The sequence below is a fragment of the Heliconius melpomene genome, chromosome 14 (genome assembly GCF_056956725.1).
Source record: "Heliconius melpomene rosina isolate 202511_hmr_F chromosome 14, ASM5695672v1, whole genome shotgun sequence".
Classification (NCBI taxonomy): Eukaryota; Metazoa; Arthropoda; class Insecta; order Lepidoptera; family Nymphalidae; genus Heliconius; species Heliconius melpomene.
Genome location: NC_140402.1, coordinates 1,567,013 through 1,584,070, shown reverse-complemented (window position 1 = coordinate 1,584,070; position 17,058 = coordinate 1,567,013). Strand labels below are relative to the sequence as shown.

At 33.3% G+C, this 17,058-nt stretch overlaps 2 protein-coding genes across 3 annotated transcripts in view; one reads left to right on the top strand and one right to left on the bottom strand.

Annotated features, from left to right (window-relative positions):
* The first annotated feature begins 85 nt into the window (after positions 1 to 85).
* Positions 86 to 17,058, top strand: part of LOC146531869 (oxysterol-binding protein-related protein 9) — a 58,231-nt gene continuing 41,258 nt past the window's right edge. The window contains exons 1-8 of one of the 2 annotated variants that reach the window (XM_085197667.1): positions 86 to 294; positions 11,244 to 11,372; positions 12,312 to 12,491; positions 13,312 to 13,389; positions 13,603 to 13,653; positions 14,165 to 14,234; positions 14,966 to 15,067; positions 15,573 to 15,684. In XM_085197667.1, the coding sequence (XP_085053793.1) occupies positions 193 to 294; positions 11,244 to 11,372; positions 12,312 to 12,491; positions 13,312 to 13,389; positions 13,603 to 13,653; positions 14,165 to 14,234; positions 14,966 to 15,067; positions 15,573 to 15,684 (824 nt within the window). In that variant the 5' untranslated portion in view covers positions 86 to 192. The remainder of the gene's footprint in view (positions 295 to 11,243; positions 11,373 to 12,311; positions 12,492 to 13,311; positions 13,390 to 13,602; positions 13,654 to 14,164; positions 14,235 to 14,965; positions 15,068 to 15,572; positions 15,685 to 17,058) is intronic. The other variant, XM_085197668.1, reaches the window with a different exon arrangement.
* LOC146531870 (very long chain fatty acid elongase 7) lies at positions 732 to 9,595 on the bottom strand. The gene is made up of 5 exons (XM_085197669.1): positions 9,477 to 9,595; positions 7,128 to 7,318; positions 6,359 to 6,602; positions 1,606 to 1,748; positions 732 to 923 (listed from the first exon to the last, which is right to left on the bottom strand). Exons 1-5 carry the CDS (start codon positions 9,523 to 9,525, stop codon positions 759 to 761), a joined length of 792 nt encoding a protein of 263 aa, XP_085053795.1. The 5' UTR covers positions 9,526 to 9,595; the 3' UTR covers positions 732 to 758.

Sequence of the window (17,058 nt, the reverse complement as noted above, 5' to 3'; positions counted from 1 at the left end):
TCATAGAAAATACAGAATCGACAAATAAAACAAAATTATTTTCTTATAACATTAATAAAAAAATACATCTAGCAACACTGACAGCAGCTGTCAAACGTATGGATTATTTATGGTGGAGAGTGGTCTGCCGCAGTATAAAATTTCCTGTCTTTATTTTCATGTGTTTTTAAGTTATTTTCGGGTTCAGTAAACATGATGGAGGGATCGTTGAGTAAGTGGACAAATGTGATGAAAGGGTGGCAGTACCGGTGGTTCGTGTTAGACGAGAATGCAGGCCTGCTGTCGTATTATACGGTATGTGACGTTGATTTTATATTATCATTTCAAAATAGCTTATGTTGTTTTAGTAGTATTAAAGTATTTTTGTAATTATTTACCTATTTGTGACTGGCAAATAATTAGCTAATTCTTTTATTTAAATACTGCCGAGGTCGCTTGTATCTTTTGTTTACATAGGCAATTTATAAGCAAGGTTTAAATGGAACAAAACATTATTAACACTTTCATTGGCTCTCGTTATAAATAAAATATAGTGTTGAACTATAGACAAACTATTGAAAATAAAATAAAATACATGATTTTTATTAACTTAAACATTACAAAAATGCAAAGTTGAATTTCATATATTATAAAGATTGAATAAAATATATGTCATTAATGTGATACACTAAGTAAAACAAAATATTTTTAATAAACTTTATTTACAACAAAATTAGTACTAATATATAAATCTTTCATACATTTGGGATATAAAATCATCATAATTTGTGCTTAGAATTTACATAGTTCTGTTTAAAGAATTTATAAAACATATAGTATACAAATATAACATTAGGGAAGTACATATAGGTTAATCCTAGGGGTGCAGGGCAACTTGGTAAGAACACCTGTGCACTGTACACTATCATTATAGTAAATTGTACCTGGAAAAATAAAATAATAATAATAAATTATAGCTTAATATAAAATAAATATTTTTATTTTTGACTTTCACATTTCATTCAAAAACTATGAATGTTACATAGAGTTTATGAATTTCTAATAAGTTTCAATTTTAAATTTAATAACAAATGCTTAATAAATTTCTTAAAGGCTTAAATATGAGAATAACTAACTTAAAGTTCTATTTTCTGAAATGAAATTACCAAAAAAAATATTTTGATTATTCATATATGTCTGAGTTTTTCAATTTTGTGCACATATAAGTGAAAAGGAAGTATGGCAAGTTCTTAATATTATAATTTATGATCTATAATAATTTATTTTATAATAAAAACAGATTGTTATGTGTCTTAAGTGTGATAGTTGTGTGTTTAACCGAAAAATGTTATCAATTGCTATGTTGAGACAAAGCGTAGAGTCAGACAATGAAAAAAAAACAATCTACTACTACAATTAAAAGACAATGTCTGAAATTTTGATTATATAAATTTATAGATATAAATATAGATAAGTGAATAGTGGAGTATCTTGACATTTTGTTCTCTCTGCATACATATGTAAAATGCAGTGTAAATATATAATAAGTAACAAGCTTTATTATAAAAGATTAATATCAATCTTTTGTAAATATTACAAGCATTATAATAAAAAAGTTTCATTTACCATTTGCATTACTGTCAACCATTTTTTGTACTTAGCAAGTATGGCCTTCACTGCAGGGCTTCCTTCGGCGGAAAATAAGTAGTAACTATACATTATCACATGAACTGAATTGTTTAACATAGGAGAGAATGATGTTATGCCCCCTGGAAACAAACTTTATTATGTATTTTTTTTATGAAATTGTATTTAGAATGGATGGAATGAATAAGCTCAATTTTTAGACTTAGATTTTTTTAGGTCATGCTATATCCAGAACATAGCAACTTATAGTACTTATAGTACATTCTCGCTCCTTGCTAAATTTCATATATTGTACCTTGTAAGGGAAACCACGGGAACTATAGGTCCATGTAGATTTTGATAATGTGGCAATTTTCAAACAAAATGCGCCTAAAACGATGCATTAACTTTAATGCTCGTATCTTTTGTTTGCATTGACTTAGAAGCTTTTTTCTGTGCTTTCTTTGGGGCTGTAGACGTGGATATATGTATAAGCTGAAATTATACCTCTACCTACACAAATTTGGGAAAAAATAGTCTTACAGACGGACGACAAAGTCAACTTATAGGACAGGGTTAGGGTTTCAATCTTTTATTTTAAGGTGGTACGGAATCCTAAAAATCATACATCCATAAAAATATTTATTGAGCTCCATATCTAATATTATTTTATACGCCTGCTCAAAATACCGGGAATTCATTCGCGTGCGCTATGGTATAGTGTAAAGGGCTTACGATGCCGTGAAATTAACCTTTTTCAGAACCACCGGCACAGTAATAAATTGTTCCGCTACGTTTATAATATTTTTCTTAGCAATAATATAAAAGACCAATGAAGTCCAGTTTGAACTCGCTTACTGTTTTAAGTAAAAAATTATGTAATTACAAATATAAATTTGTAATTATTTTTGTTTGAGAAATACCTATAAATTTAAACTTTTCGGATTTTTTTTCTTTATAATTGTATTGTAAGTGTGTTAATAAGGATGAAGTGTTTTAATACTAGGTTCCATCGTCCCTTCTTCCTGTTAAGCGCGACATACAGTATGAACTTAAAGAAGAATAACATGAGAAATAACAACGAATATTATACCAGTACAGCTAAGATGAAACCCATTATTGCATTAAACTAGGTTGCTATATATATATATGAATATTGTCATTCATTAAAATATTTTATAATGAAGAAAGCTTATTTGCATTTTATAATTACTCGCTAAAGTCGTCAAACGAACGCAGTCTATAAAAGCAGGAAACGGTTAGAAGCAATAAATAAGAACTTTATTGGCTATAAAGTAAACACGTGTTTTTGTTTAAAAAGCAATAAGAAAATGTATTATGTGATTTAACAAACAATCTATGAATATTGGCAACTTACGTGAATTGGAGGTACGATTACCACTTAAGGAAATGTTTATAATTATCAGAATTATTTATAAATCCGCTTCACGCTGTATCGCGCACACAGCAGGGTAAACAGAAGGAATGGAGTGTTAAGACACTCCGTTGCACATTTTCCGCCGAGTTCTGGAGGCATTGCGTATTGAGAGGCGGAACTCAACGCCGCGCATTGCCTCGACTACTGAGCGAAGAAATGTAAATATACATTTAAATATATAGTTAATTCTTATTACGTTTACGTAGGTACATATGAAATTTACATAGAAACTAAATGACAACCATAGCTGCACTTTTTCTAACGAAACCATTAAGTTTTAATATAAAATGCAAACCCATAGAGTATGTATGAATATGAGTCAGCGCTAAATGTCAGGGTGTGGATGATGGAACGTAATACTGACAGCAACTGACACACTACAATTAACAAATAAAATAGAAGCATAAATAATTCTGCAAATTCTAAATTGAGGCCAGTCGTGGCGCAGGGCCACAAGCGAGTGACTGTAAACGCCTACAGGTTGTAGGTTCGATCTCCATTTGAAGAAATCTAATATTTTTCATTTTAAATTCGCCACTCAGTTCGCTTTGCTCCCAGAATGCGGCGAAAAGTGGGGGCAGAGTAAACACAAGGCTTCCACGGCCTACCCTGCTATAAGCGGGATACAGCGTGTTCATTTGATTTCCAAAAAAACAAATATTAATAAACTGAATTTTACTTTATTCTGTAGGCTTTAGAAAATGATAACAATAGGAACGCGTCCATTAGTGCGCCTTACAAACCCGGCTCTGTACTAAAAATAGCCAGTTCATTTGCTCACTTTCTGGTCGCCTATATTGATTACACAGTTTTTTTTATAATGAACATTTTACTTTTGGTAATATTAAAGTTGTTGACCGTCTTTGCGCAGTGGGATAGCGTCAACTGATGTGGGTTCGATTCCTCGGGGGATTGATTTTCGGTCATTCGCTCTGGTGGGAATTTCACACAATGTCTCGACAATTCGTCTATGCTATGTTTCAAAAACGTGAAGATTAATATGAATATTTATGATTCCATGAGATTTCTTTTCACTTTAGGATGTATTTCGCAAATAGCAGGGTAGGCAGACGGCACCTGGGGAGGGGACCTAGTGTTAGGATACTCTGTTTCCACCAAAACACTTTTGTACTTTATTTACTTACTCCTGCCGTACTTTAAAATTTAAAATGTTAAGTAAAGATAATTACATGTTTAATTTTAAGGCAATCCAGTAAATATCTTCAAAGGGTCTGTCTCGTATTCGCATTAGTTGACGATGTAAAAGCATCCTTGCGGTTAGTCGAGTGCAAATGGGCAAATTATAAGTGTAAGCAAAATCCAATCATCTTAATAATAGGGTGTATAATTAATTAACTTAAACATTCAAATGGGTTCAACGATTTCTTCTAGAAGACTAATATTTATACTTATTTACTTTGACCTTTTTGTAAAAGGTATTCAATTCGAAATTCAATCGTTAATTTTTTTATGTAAAAATGTAAGCTGTAACATGTAAATTTTACATATACAAATAATATTATGAAATGTATGTGCAATCCAATTTATTCATCTGACTTTTAACCTGCTGAGCGTTTCAGCTCGTTTGTGCTTGTCTTGTTGTGAAATGTGAATGTAACTCACTAGTGCGGTAATCTACAAGTCCGGTATGAACCGTATTATTCGATTTTAGTTTGTTTTTTAATCTGTTCTATTAAAAAAAATATGTTTTCTTTTTATTTGCATATAGCAGAATAGATAGAGGGACCCTAGTGTTAAGACATTCCGTTCTCCACTTTCCACCGAAATCTGTTGGCATTGGATCTTGAGTGGCGGAACTCAACGCCGCGCTTTGTCTCGACACTAGACCGAAGAAATCTATACTAATATAATAAAGCGGAAGAGTTTGTTTGTTTGTTTGTTTGTTTGTTTGTTTGCTTGAACGCTAAGATCTCTGGATCTACTGGTCCGATTTACTATGTTTTTGTTTTGTGTGAAAGCTGCATTCTTCAGAAGTGCTATAGGCTATATAACATTACATTATACATATAAACTTATATACTTTAAAATACTTTCTAATTTGACATGCAATTTATTCTGCCATGTTAATAACAACCGTCGTTGCTACGCGACCGCTACCGCGACATTTTGTTATTCATCCTTATGAAAATAAATATAATAGTCACTTTTAGCATTTTATACCTACGAGCGGCATAGTATGACCGACGCGAAAATATTCTAATAGATTAAGCAGGCGTAGCCGCGTCCGGGTCCACTAGTGATAATATAAATTTTAAAAAGTATTTTATTTCCCCGAGTAGGAATCGAACCCACAACCAGTCGATTTTGAGGCCCCAGGCTGTGGTGGCGCAACGGCACAAGGGTGTGTGGGTTATAAACTTAACACAATTACAATTAACATTTTAAATAAAGTATTTCAAAAAGAAATAGAATTGATGGCATCAAATTTGAAAGTTTCATGCCTAGACTTGTTGTTTATTTATGGTTCGCGTGAGGCGCCTTAATACCATTTACAATAACGTTCCGCACGCCCAATTTAAACGAACATGTAAAATTTTGTTTTATAAATTGTGTTCATTTCCTTAAAATGAGGCCAGTAGTGGCGCTAGGGCACAAAGTGTGACTGTAAAGGCCACAGGTTGTGGATTCGATTCCCATTCAATAATGAAAATGGAATATGTAATATTTCCATTTTCTCCGCTCTGGTGTCGAGGTAAAGCGCTACGTTGAGTTCCTAACACGCAATGCCTTCAGAACTCTGAGGAAAATGGAGAATAGTGTGTCTTATCTAACTACTAGGTCGAACTAAACTGATTTATCAGCAAAAAAAGGTATGCATAATTTTTTCTACATAATGAGAACCTTGACATCGCCATTGTACAATGAAAAATCTGATTTTACAAATTCATGCAAGAATGCGATTTTATATAATTATTATAGCGTGAAAATGTGAAAATTGAGTTAAAAATCCAAACATTAATTCATATTCAAAATATTAACCTTTAGAATCCCACAGACCTTTTAGACCTTCCAGACCTATACATTCTGTATCAAGGTCTCATTAAAATTTTCCGTTCGAATTAATCAAGAAGTAAGATTCTGTAAAGACGGATGAATTAAAAGAGATATCTCATACAGTCTTTTATGCTTGTATGTAAATCAAGATGCCTATTAGTCTTAAAATAGGAAAATAATGATGAATAATTCTTTCGAGTGGTGAATGGAACCCATAACGAGATTTACGGTCTGATGCTGTCCTACTGGACAGGGATGGGCTCACGGCTCAAATGTTACGCAAACTAAAAAGGCACATACCTCCGACATATTTCACAGCGGCCCAAATCATTATAAGCGAACTTATATGATGGTATACATGCAGAAACGACGCCTGCCTGTTTCTCTTTCTCAATATGAAAAATACGGTCTCGGCCATCTCAAGTATTTTGATTATAATGGTCCACCACAAAAATCTGAGCATTCGCATGGGTTCCGGCTTTAAAGAGTAATCTGGTAGCATACAGCCGAAGTGATAAGTTGTAGTCCAGCCTGATGTTAATATCTGAAAAATAAAAACTGCTCTCTCAATTCTTTATAAAAATTTCAAGGATTATTTCTGTAAGTTAATCGTTATTTCTTGAACATTTGTGTGTTTAGCAATTATCTTATTTACCAACACAACAACTTAACAACGAACTATTTTTATCTTTTCGTATCTGCCGCGTAGTAATAATAATAATAAAACTAGGATCAGGACTGTTGGTGCTAAACTTTCCGGTCATATTGGAGATATTGAGTTTATTGACTTATGGAGTTATCAGGAGGCCTAACCCAATGAAATATTTGATTGGTTTGAACCCTAATGATTACTGATAACGTCGTATGAGATTTTGGAAATGAAAAGAATTTTAATCTTAGATAGATAGATAGAAAAACTTTATTGCACACAAAGCTGATACAGAGGACAATAAAGGTGTATCTTAAGATAAATCCAGAGCGTGCAAAGGCGGTCTTATTGCTGACTATTCTTCTTACTTACAGCGAATTTAAGTATTAGAAATTAAATTATAGAAATATTTGTGCTCACCCCATAAGTAATGACTACATTTGATACAATTTGCAATATATTATACCATCTTATGGCAGTCCTTAAGTTGAAAGGTTTTCTATCCAGCATAAACTTTGGTAAGATCAGCTTTATGATCGTCAAGTAAACGGCAATGATGACGACTACAGGCCATGGCGAAGTCATCAACAGCCAGTCATTTACCCGTTGATCTGTAAAAAATAACATCATAATAAAAAATCTATCAAACGCTACGTCTCTACGTACTTCTTTCGCCTTGTCCACTGTCATCAACCTCTTTAAATATACCCTTCCGGGGGTCCTTACACTTTTTACGGGATCTTCCTCCAGTATCTTTGATACTATGTTTTCGAAGGTCAACCAATACCTTCCCCTATCTTTCTAACAGTATATGATTCAAGTCTAGTTATATGATCCATGTTTTAAATAGTGGCAACAGAACTGTATTATGTGTGATAAATTCAACTGTCCTACTATCAAGGTTCATAAGATACAACCTGACCCAAGTCCAGACACAAGGACAGACACACAGACAGACAGGCTCCCGTTTTACACTTTGGGTAACGGAACCCTAAAAACGATTGTGTTAAAATAAAACCATTCACAGTACTGCCGTAGGTGAAATGCCCGAAACACTCATTGTTGGGCTGGTTCCAAATTTAACGAGACTTTTTTTGTTTATTTTTTAGTACTATAAGAGTAAACTTTGTCGTATATTTAAATTGTTGTTAGCAGCTAGTATAGTAGTAGCTCTTCCATGAATATGTATTCAACGTTGTTAAAATGTTACAAATGTATGAAAGTCTGTTGCATGGAGTTCCTTTGCGACTGATTGAGCGCTATGTTTTTTTTTGTATTATTAAGAAGTCTTAATAGTTATTGAGAGAGTTTGTTTTGCATGGAAGGTATATCTGTGGGTTATCAGTATCGACGACGTTATCTTAGTTCAGAAACTGCTTAACCGATTTAAATGCAGTTTTCAGTATTGCATTTTAACAAGCTTAACTTAACGTTTAGAATTTTGAATTGTTTGTTTGAATTTGTTTTGTTTCAATCGGTTGTGTAAATTGTTGTAAAATTATTTATTAACTTTAGTTTTGAATATAGATATTTTAAAATAATTCAGAATAGTAAATAAATAACTATATAGTTCAAGCGGGGGAAGCCGCGACTAGTCTCTAGTACAAAATATTAAACTTGCCTAACTTCATAACATAATCATAAGTATTAGTTACCCTTAACGATATTTATCAGATGCTATCGTATCGAATCACGACTGAAATGTTTTACGTTTCACTACGTGACTTTTGGTAATAGGGTCTCGGAGAGAATGGACTACCGCGTGCGTACGCCTTGTTACATAGGAAATTAATGTATTATCGCCGTTTGCAACGGTCATCGCTCTCTACAGTAGTTGGGTTTGTAACTGTAGACCGAGATCGTAGGTTCAAATTTGGCTATGTTTTTCTTATTTTGTTTTAATTCAATTTTATTAGCCTATATTTGATACTCGTGAATATATATATTGTATTGTTTATTTTTTTATTAAAACAATAAATCTTAGGTATTCTTTATTAATAAGTAATAATAAATACAGAAAAGAAAATATCATACAGGTGTTTAGGAGATTTCATGTCATATTTTACAACACAAATATGTATGGAATAATAGTGTGGCTAACTAAATTTAATATGCCACTTTCGCTTGTAAATTTCACTTTATAGTCAGTTTATAAGCTGTTTTCATCATCTGTTATTCGTAGAGTGATGACAGGTGAACACTGTCGGTCCCTCCTATCTTTTGTTTTTCTTTTCGTTTTAAATAGTAAAAGGTTAAGTTCAAGGTATTAAGTTTTAAATTGAATATATATAGTTTTTTCATTATAACGATTGGTTTTATGTACATACTAGCGGCCCGCTCGCGGTTACACCCGCGTGAACTATGTTATTTTTAATTTCTGTCTCCATGACTACGTCATAGTGACGTCTATGCAAAATTTGAGACTCCTAGTATTTGTAGTAACGAAGTTTCATACAAACTTTCGACCCCAAAAACAACCCCTTAGAAGTCGAATATTGCAAATTCCCGTCTTAGCGAGCACCTACGTCCTATAAGTAACTCCTATGCAAAATTTGAGATTCCTAGCACTTATAGCAATTATAGTATAGTATAGCACTACAATAATGGAAAAATTAAATTTTACGTTTTACGGTCTTCGCCAAAAATATATTTTTTTTACTCAAAATAAACGTGAAACACCACAAATTCTCCATAAGAAATTATCACTAAAGAACTCTCCGTTTCGGAATTTCTATAAGAAACAAGACGTTTCCGTATTAATTCAATTACCTGCTTTCTCATAGAACACATTATTGTAAAATGTCACTATTGTCTCCATTATGTCACAACACTAACTGCGTAAAGTTCACTGCGGATACGAATATTTTTACGGAATATATGCATTAGTGAACGTATGTACCTACATGCAAATTTATATAGAGGTTGTTCTAAAGATTATTGTTTATTTTTTTGTAGCGTAAGGTGTCTTATATTAAAACGCGGCGTTGCATTCCGTCACTCAACACGCCATGTCTCTGAAGTTAAAGTCGAGGACGGTTCGACTATCTTATCACTTTGTTAACTATGACGATCCCGCTTAATGGGATAGATCCGTAAGGAATCAATGACCCGCAATCGCTACGACCTTGCATCTGTTAACATTTCTACAATAATGTATTCCTTCATAAATAAATATGTTTTTTTTGTTTAAACTACTAAAGTATACACACGGTATTTGTATTTGCAGAATAAACTACTTTCGCACTATTTCTCATGCAACCACCGCTAGGTCTACAGTGAGAACCCAGTGTCCAGGTCACTCCGTTTTCCGCTCGAGACATCCAGAACTTTTTACCTAGACAAAATTTTCCTTTAATTGTAAAATTAAACTAATCCTCTCAATATTATCATTTACACTGTCTATTTAATTTTCCGACTAGAGTCATAAAAAATATATTTTTCCATGGAAATATTATGATTACGGTACGGAAAGACATCCTGTATTTTCGGCTGAACATAATAAACTCTGGCATTTGCATATGCAAATTGAATGTCTATACATGCGAATTTTCAATCCAGTTCGATTATATAGATATATCTATTTAAGTAGTGTGTATTATTTAATTTGTAATTCGTTTGTTAAGAATCTAAAGAAAATATTATGGTTTCCACTTTTGCGCATATCGTATAATTCATATTTTTATTTAATTTCCAAGATTTTTTTCCCGCACATAGCATGGTATGCAGACGGAACCTAGAAACCTTGCATTAAGACACCCAGAAGTCAATTCCCATTAACATAGTTCCGATCCCCACTTTCCGCCAAAGTCTGGAGGAATTGCGTGTTGAGTGGTGGGAACCAACGTTGCTGTTTGCCTCGTTTACGAGAGCGGGGAAAATGGATCTTTTATTATGGACATTTATATAAAATACTCTTATAGTAACTACATTTACGTAAGTTACTCGAATTACGTACAAAGTATATACAATTTGAATATAAATCTATTATCGTTTATAATTAGCATAAGTCAATAAATGGGTCGTAGGGCCGCGGAGATATCATTGTCCAACTTGTTGTTATGCTAAATTCGTACACCTAGGAGTGATTTTTAATGAATATAACATTATATTTAGTAATACATTGTAAATAGAAACTTTGTTTCTTACTAAGGGATTGACAGACAAAACACTGCCAAAATTATGCGGCGTAGAACGCCGCTTTAAGTTTATTAGGGCTGTGTAAGGGAGCACTACAAGAGGATCTCCCGAAATTCTTAAACTGTAATTAAGTAAGGGCACAAAGTTGTGACTGTAAACACGACTGGTTGCGGGTTTGATTCCCACTCGAGGATATGAAATATTTATTTAAATTTATATTTTCATTTCTTCGCTCTGGTGTGGAGGCAAAGCGAGGCATTGAATTACACCAATCAACATGGAATGCCTTCAGAATTCAGCGACCAATGGAGAACGGAGTGTCTTATCACCAGGTTCCCTCTGCCTATCTCAAGCTGATTTTAGATACTAAATACTCATATTTCGATGTTAAATTTCCAGTCAAAAGAAAAAATGACTCGAGGTGTGAGACGCGGCTGCGTGCGGCTCAGAGCGGCCGTGATCGGCATCGATGATGAAGACGACTCTACCTTCACAATCACAGTGGACCACAAGACTTTCCATTTTCAGGTATTTTAGACCAAATATTGTTGAATTGAATTTCGAATTGAGAAATTGCTTTTGTGTTGAGTAGTCAATGTAATCTTTTATACCTGCAGTCAGAATTAGTTACCTAGGGCACTTAAAGTCTCTCATATCATCTACCTAAAAAAAACCCAATTAACTCTTATTTAACTGCATTTCATTGCATTTTTAACACAGTCCCAGCTGGTTACAAGTACTAGAAAAACAAAATCAGTAAAATATAACTTGCTTATAGGATTTAATAGCTTAATTTGATCACGGGAACGAAGCAGTATGCCAAAGCTAGTATAGCATATAAAACTATAGCGTCGAGATTTTCATTGCAAAGTATTTTGTATGATCGATTAAAATACCAATCAATTACGCATACCGTAGGAGATAAACATCAGGACAAATTAGTATTCTCGTGAAGAATTCGAAATGTTTTTGTTTGCATTCGTTGAAACGGAAATGAGAGAAAGGCAGGATCTCGGTGATTCATCCGTAATAAAAGAGAGACGAGGTCGCTGTGATGTTCCGCGAGCGCACCCGGTGCGTACATTCTTGAGGAGATGAATAATTTCATACGTAACTCATTAAAATTATATATTTTTTAGGTTTTTTTTCGTGTTATGTACGCACTGGGGCTAGGTGTGACAAAAGGCTACAAGCTTGTGATTGGTCACGCGACAGGTTGTGTGTTCGATTCCCACTCGAGGAAATGAAATATTTAATGTTTTTATTTCTGTACACCATGTCGAAGCAATAAAAAACTATGGCGTTGAATTCCGCCAATCAACACGCAATGCCTCCAGAATTCGGCGAAAAGTGTGCAGCGGAGTGTTTTAACATTAGGCTTCCTCTGTCTACCCTGCTACAATCGCAAAACAGCGTGAACCTGATAAAACAAAAAGATCTTATTATATTAATATCTCTTTTCCCCAGGCCCGAGATGGCTCAGAGCGCGAGCGGTGGGTGCGCTCCCTAGAGGACACCATAGTGAGGCACGGCCGCCGCGAGCGCTGGTCCCGCTGCGTGCACGCGCCCGCCCACCGACACGGCGACCTGGAGCGACGCATCTCTGAGGCTGATGCGTATTTGCAAGTTATGATTGAGTTGGTTAATGTTAGTGACGTTTTTGAGGTATTTTTTAACTAAAAAAAGAGTCGGCTTCACGCTGCACATAGCAGAGTAGGCAAATAGAACCTAATGTGAAGATAGTGAATTCCCCACTTATCGAGGCATTGCGTGTTTAGTGGTAGAACTCAACGCCGGGCTTTTGTTTCGGTGCCAGAGCGAAAATATTAAATAATTATTATTATTACATTCGACCGAATGGGAAAATAGAAGCTAAAAAAACAGCTAACATCTGTTAATAAGGGATTTTAGAGCTCGCTATTGATTGAAATTAATTTCAGTGTAATACCGAAACGCGTAAAAGACAACAAAGTGTAAAAATATCCTTTTTTTCATTTTGAGATACATAACCCTAAAAACAAGTAAAAAATAAATAAATTAGTTTACACAAAAAAGTTCAAAGTAATAAGAGATTTATTTAATAAACTTTTAACTTTTTGGCAACAATACATTTATATTTTACCTGGCGCCGTGTCAAACGATCCACAGATGGACTCAACACTTGTTGATTCTATAATAAGTGCAGTGGGGCAATGTCTGTCTATAAACGCGATAGTAGTGGGTTCGATCAACTGCCACTGAAAATCTCTCTCTTCTATGCTTGAATCTTCCGTGAATCTCTTCTATTTATTTGAAGAAGTAAGGTAACAGTTGATTAGACTCTTAAAATAGAATGTCATTTATGTTCTTTAAGACCTTTAAGTCTAGGCTTAAATGTTAAAGTTAAAGATTTTATACAAACAAATAACAACTTTTTATATATGTTCTACATAAGTAAGTATATTACATATTTACATTATATTTGCAGAAAATGAACACAAGGGTTTCGGAATTGGTGGATCCGCAAGAGAAGAGTAGGGGACAAGTCATATTGGACCATTCTAACGTGAGTATTGGTTTAATTTTATTTTCTTTTTTTTTTATTTTCTTATTTCTTTAAGTTTAACTGTTTTCTTTTATTGAAGATCGTGAGTTATGAATAAAATAGGTAAATAGTTAATTCTTATTTCTGGTACTCATATTTTGTAATTTCAATAGAGATATACTATTTAGAGGAATATTATATATTATATATAATTGTTATTATTTTTGTTCCCAGGCAATGTTAGACAACATAAAACATTCCATAGTGCTTCTTCAAATAGCTAAGGTATTTATTTTTATTGAAATTTGAGTTAAATAATTTGATGTTGAATCTGTCTTTTTTATTTTTTAATTATGTACATTTGTATATAATTCGAAAATGTCGAATAAAAATACAAAATTGACCCTTATTTCATTTCATATAGTAGAGAATTCAAATCAATTTTCGAAGTTGTCAAAATCTTCTAATATACACGAAGTTCTTTAAAGACCTTTTTTATGGCTCCTTTTTATTTGTTTGAAATCTCACCTAACCTGTACTTATAACCATAAAATACAATACAACTTGCACCATATTATTGTTATAAGATAAGATGATATCCAAAGTTTTAATAATAATATATAAATAAAGTTTAAATAAATAATATAAAACCATTTTTCTTACGATATTTTTAATGTCCCCCAATGTCAATCCTTGTCCTGGAAAATTTATAAGACTTATATAACTGTGTATTAAAATCTTCCTGAAATATTTACAAAATTTATATATAACTTTAATTGTATGTCTTCTTTTATAGAATACGGTGAATCCAGTGAACGGCGTGTACCAGGGACCAACGAATTCATCTCAATCTCATATCAAGGAAGGTAAATCTTTATTATATATTATATAACACTACTTTTCTTAGCCTTACCAATTATTAAAATATTTCACAACACAGATCTTTGGACTGATTACTAGATCGATAAAATTAAAATAATTTAGTCATCCAATTCCGAATCCAATCCACAATCGCAAAAATAATGATTAAGAAACATTTGGAACGTCTTAGGTTATTTGTCATTTAAAAAATCCAAAATATTAATACTCTCAGCATGCAATGCCTTCAGAATTCGGGGGAAAATGGGAAACGGCAGTGTCTTAGCAGGTCCCCAGGTTCCCTTTACTTATCCTGCTATTGATTGATTTGAAATTCATTAAAATACTTTAACCATATATAACCAAGTGTTATATATGATTGTTTTTATTTCCTAGTTATGAAAAAGTATTTTTTTTCTCAGAAGTACTAAGTGATGTGTTAGCAACATATGATAATAGAATATTATCAATATTAAAAAATTTATTTAAGTAATTGTTAGAAAATGAATACCAAAAACAAAAGAAAATGGAAACATCTCCCTACAGAGATGTTAACAACATAAATTAGTTATACGCGCGCGGATAAAACTTTCAAAAGTCAAAACACGGTGGTATATAAAAGGGCGTGGGTTCGAGTCTCACTACAATGATATTCTCAAAATTCCATACATTTTCTTAAATATTAATTTTATATTATTTTAAATGAAATATTAATTAATAAAAAAACCATTGCCAACAGATTTATCGCCTCGTGTAGAACTCGGATCGGAGTGTAGAGAACTATCGACGCCTACACATCCGATACCTCCTCTGCCGCCACTAGAGCATATCGATACGCCTAGTAAGTATTCATTTAGATTTTATTTAGGTTCACGCTGTTTCCTGCGTATAGTAGGGTAGGCAGTGGGAACCTAGTGTTGAGCTACTCTGTTTCCATTAGGGCATTTCTGTTTCCCATTTTCTGCCGAATTCTGGAAGCGTTGCATGTTGAATGCTGGATCTCAACGCCGCCGTTTGCCTCGTTACTAGAGCGAGCAATTGAAATATTATTTTTCTGTGTAATATATTACATAAATTTCATCATATATTCATAAAATATTTGGAATAAATAATATGAAATACTTAATATAAATTATAATATTCCAAGTAATTAAATTGACGAAGTCTATCTGTAAACGAATTGGTTTTTAAATATCTTATTTACGACACCTATGTTTTTTTGACTGACATTTTTGTTTTTTTTATTGATTATGCAGAAAAGGAGTAAGAATGGAAATGAATATTTTTTCTATATCTATACAAGTTATATAATTACTTATAATATTCTAAAATATATTTTTAAACAGGACAAGCGATGTCCCTCCTAGTTCCCGACACGTCGTATTCCTCATCTGAAGGGGAAGACGATTTCTATGACGCGGACGATGAACCTGCTGACGCTGTCGTACCTGGGCCCAGGTAAGTCAGTTGGTTATTTTTTTTTAGGTTTCCGCTGTATCCTGTATGTGGTACACTACCCAGGTGGGGGGGAAATAATTTGGAGATACTGCGTTTTACACTTTCCGCCAAATTTAACAAAGCGAGAATGTGGAAATAATGATTTCCCCCTTAAAAATATAACCCACAAACTTCGCGTTTACACTCGCGGGCTTGTGCCCCTACGCTACGCTAAATGTATGCAAGAAATGTGACCTTATATATCTATTCTGAAGAACGAATATTTAATATTTTCAATTCCTCGCTTTGGTATCGAGGCAAAGCGCAGAGTTAAGTCTGTATCAGTACGTACATGGTTTACTTTATTAATGTTAATTTAAAACCTGCCGTATTTAATTTAAAGAGAGATGACAACAATATGTACATACAGTGTCATTTCACTAAATAGTGATCGAAACTACGACTTATAGTACTACGTTTACAGTACCAAACTTTTATTGTATGATTATTTATTTGAAATACAAATAAAAAATATACAAAAGCACAAACTTGAAACTATGTGTACTAATTCTTAATTATGTAAATTATTCAAACGACAAGCCAAAATTCCAAACTCTAAACACCAGAAGTTAGAACCCTGCAGAAGTTTAAGTAAATTCTCCTGCAACTCTCCCCTTTATTTTAGTCGGAGCGCTTCCATTATTGCGCAGTGGATCAGGTCGATGGCTTCGTAAGTTTAGAAACTGATTTTATTAAAGGTTTTTTTTATATATATGAAAATAGTTTTGTAACTTTGTAACACGTACGTTTTTGGTTAGAGAGTTTTCATTGTTTTTTTGCTTTCACGTTTTTTATTCAGGCCGTCGTAGTACAGTGGCTCAACGTGACTTAACGAGGACTGAAAAATTTTGCGTGAAATAGGGAATGGAGTATTTTAATACTAGGTTCTCTCTACATATCGTGCTTTATTCTGGATACAGCAAGAAGCTAAAAAACGTATCCCTTACTTCAAGGTAAGCAGGATCTATTTACAAATTTTAGTAGTAAAAGGCGAGCTCGGATAGTCGTGATGGGCTTTACTTCGTATCTCCTGAGCTCCTGTCGCTAGTAACAAGAAGCTCACGTTGAATTCATGGGATGATTCATAGTTTCTTATCGACTCTTCAAATTAAGACCATAGACAAATTAAATTTCGAATATTATTTACTCCAAAGCGATTCCATTTCGAGTATAAGAACAGGTCAGGCCCTTTGGACTTTTCAATTTGATTTTGTTAAAGATTTTCTACTAAAATTGTTTTGAAGCTTTAGTATTCGTACGTTTACAGAGATAGAGTTTTCGATTTCTTTTTAACCAGATGACAAATAAATAACCAATAATAAAACACTATAGTTA

Coding starts and splice junctions, on each gene's coding strand:
- LOC146531870 (XM_085197669.1), bottom strand. CDS start 9,525: ATGGAGACAATAGTGACATTTTACAATAATGTGTTCTATGAGAAAGCA. Junction 6,603..7,127: donor ATGTAGTCATTACTTATGGG/GTGAGCACAAAT, acceptor TTTATTTTTCAG/ATATTAACATCAGGCTGGAC. Junction 924..1,605: donor GGTTGACAGTAATGCAAATG/GTAAATGAAACT, acceptor TTATTTTTCCAG/GTACAATTTACTATAATGAT.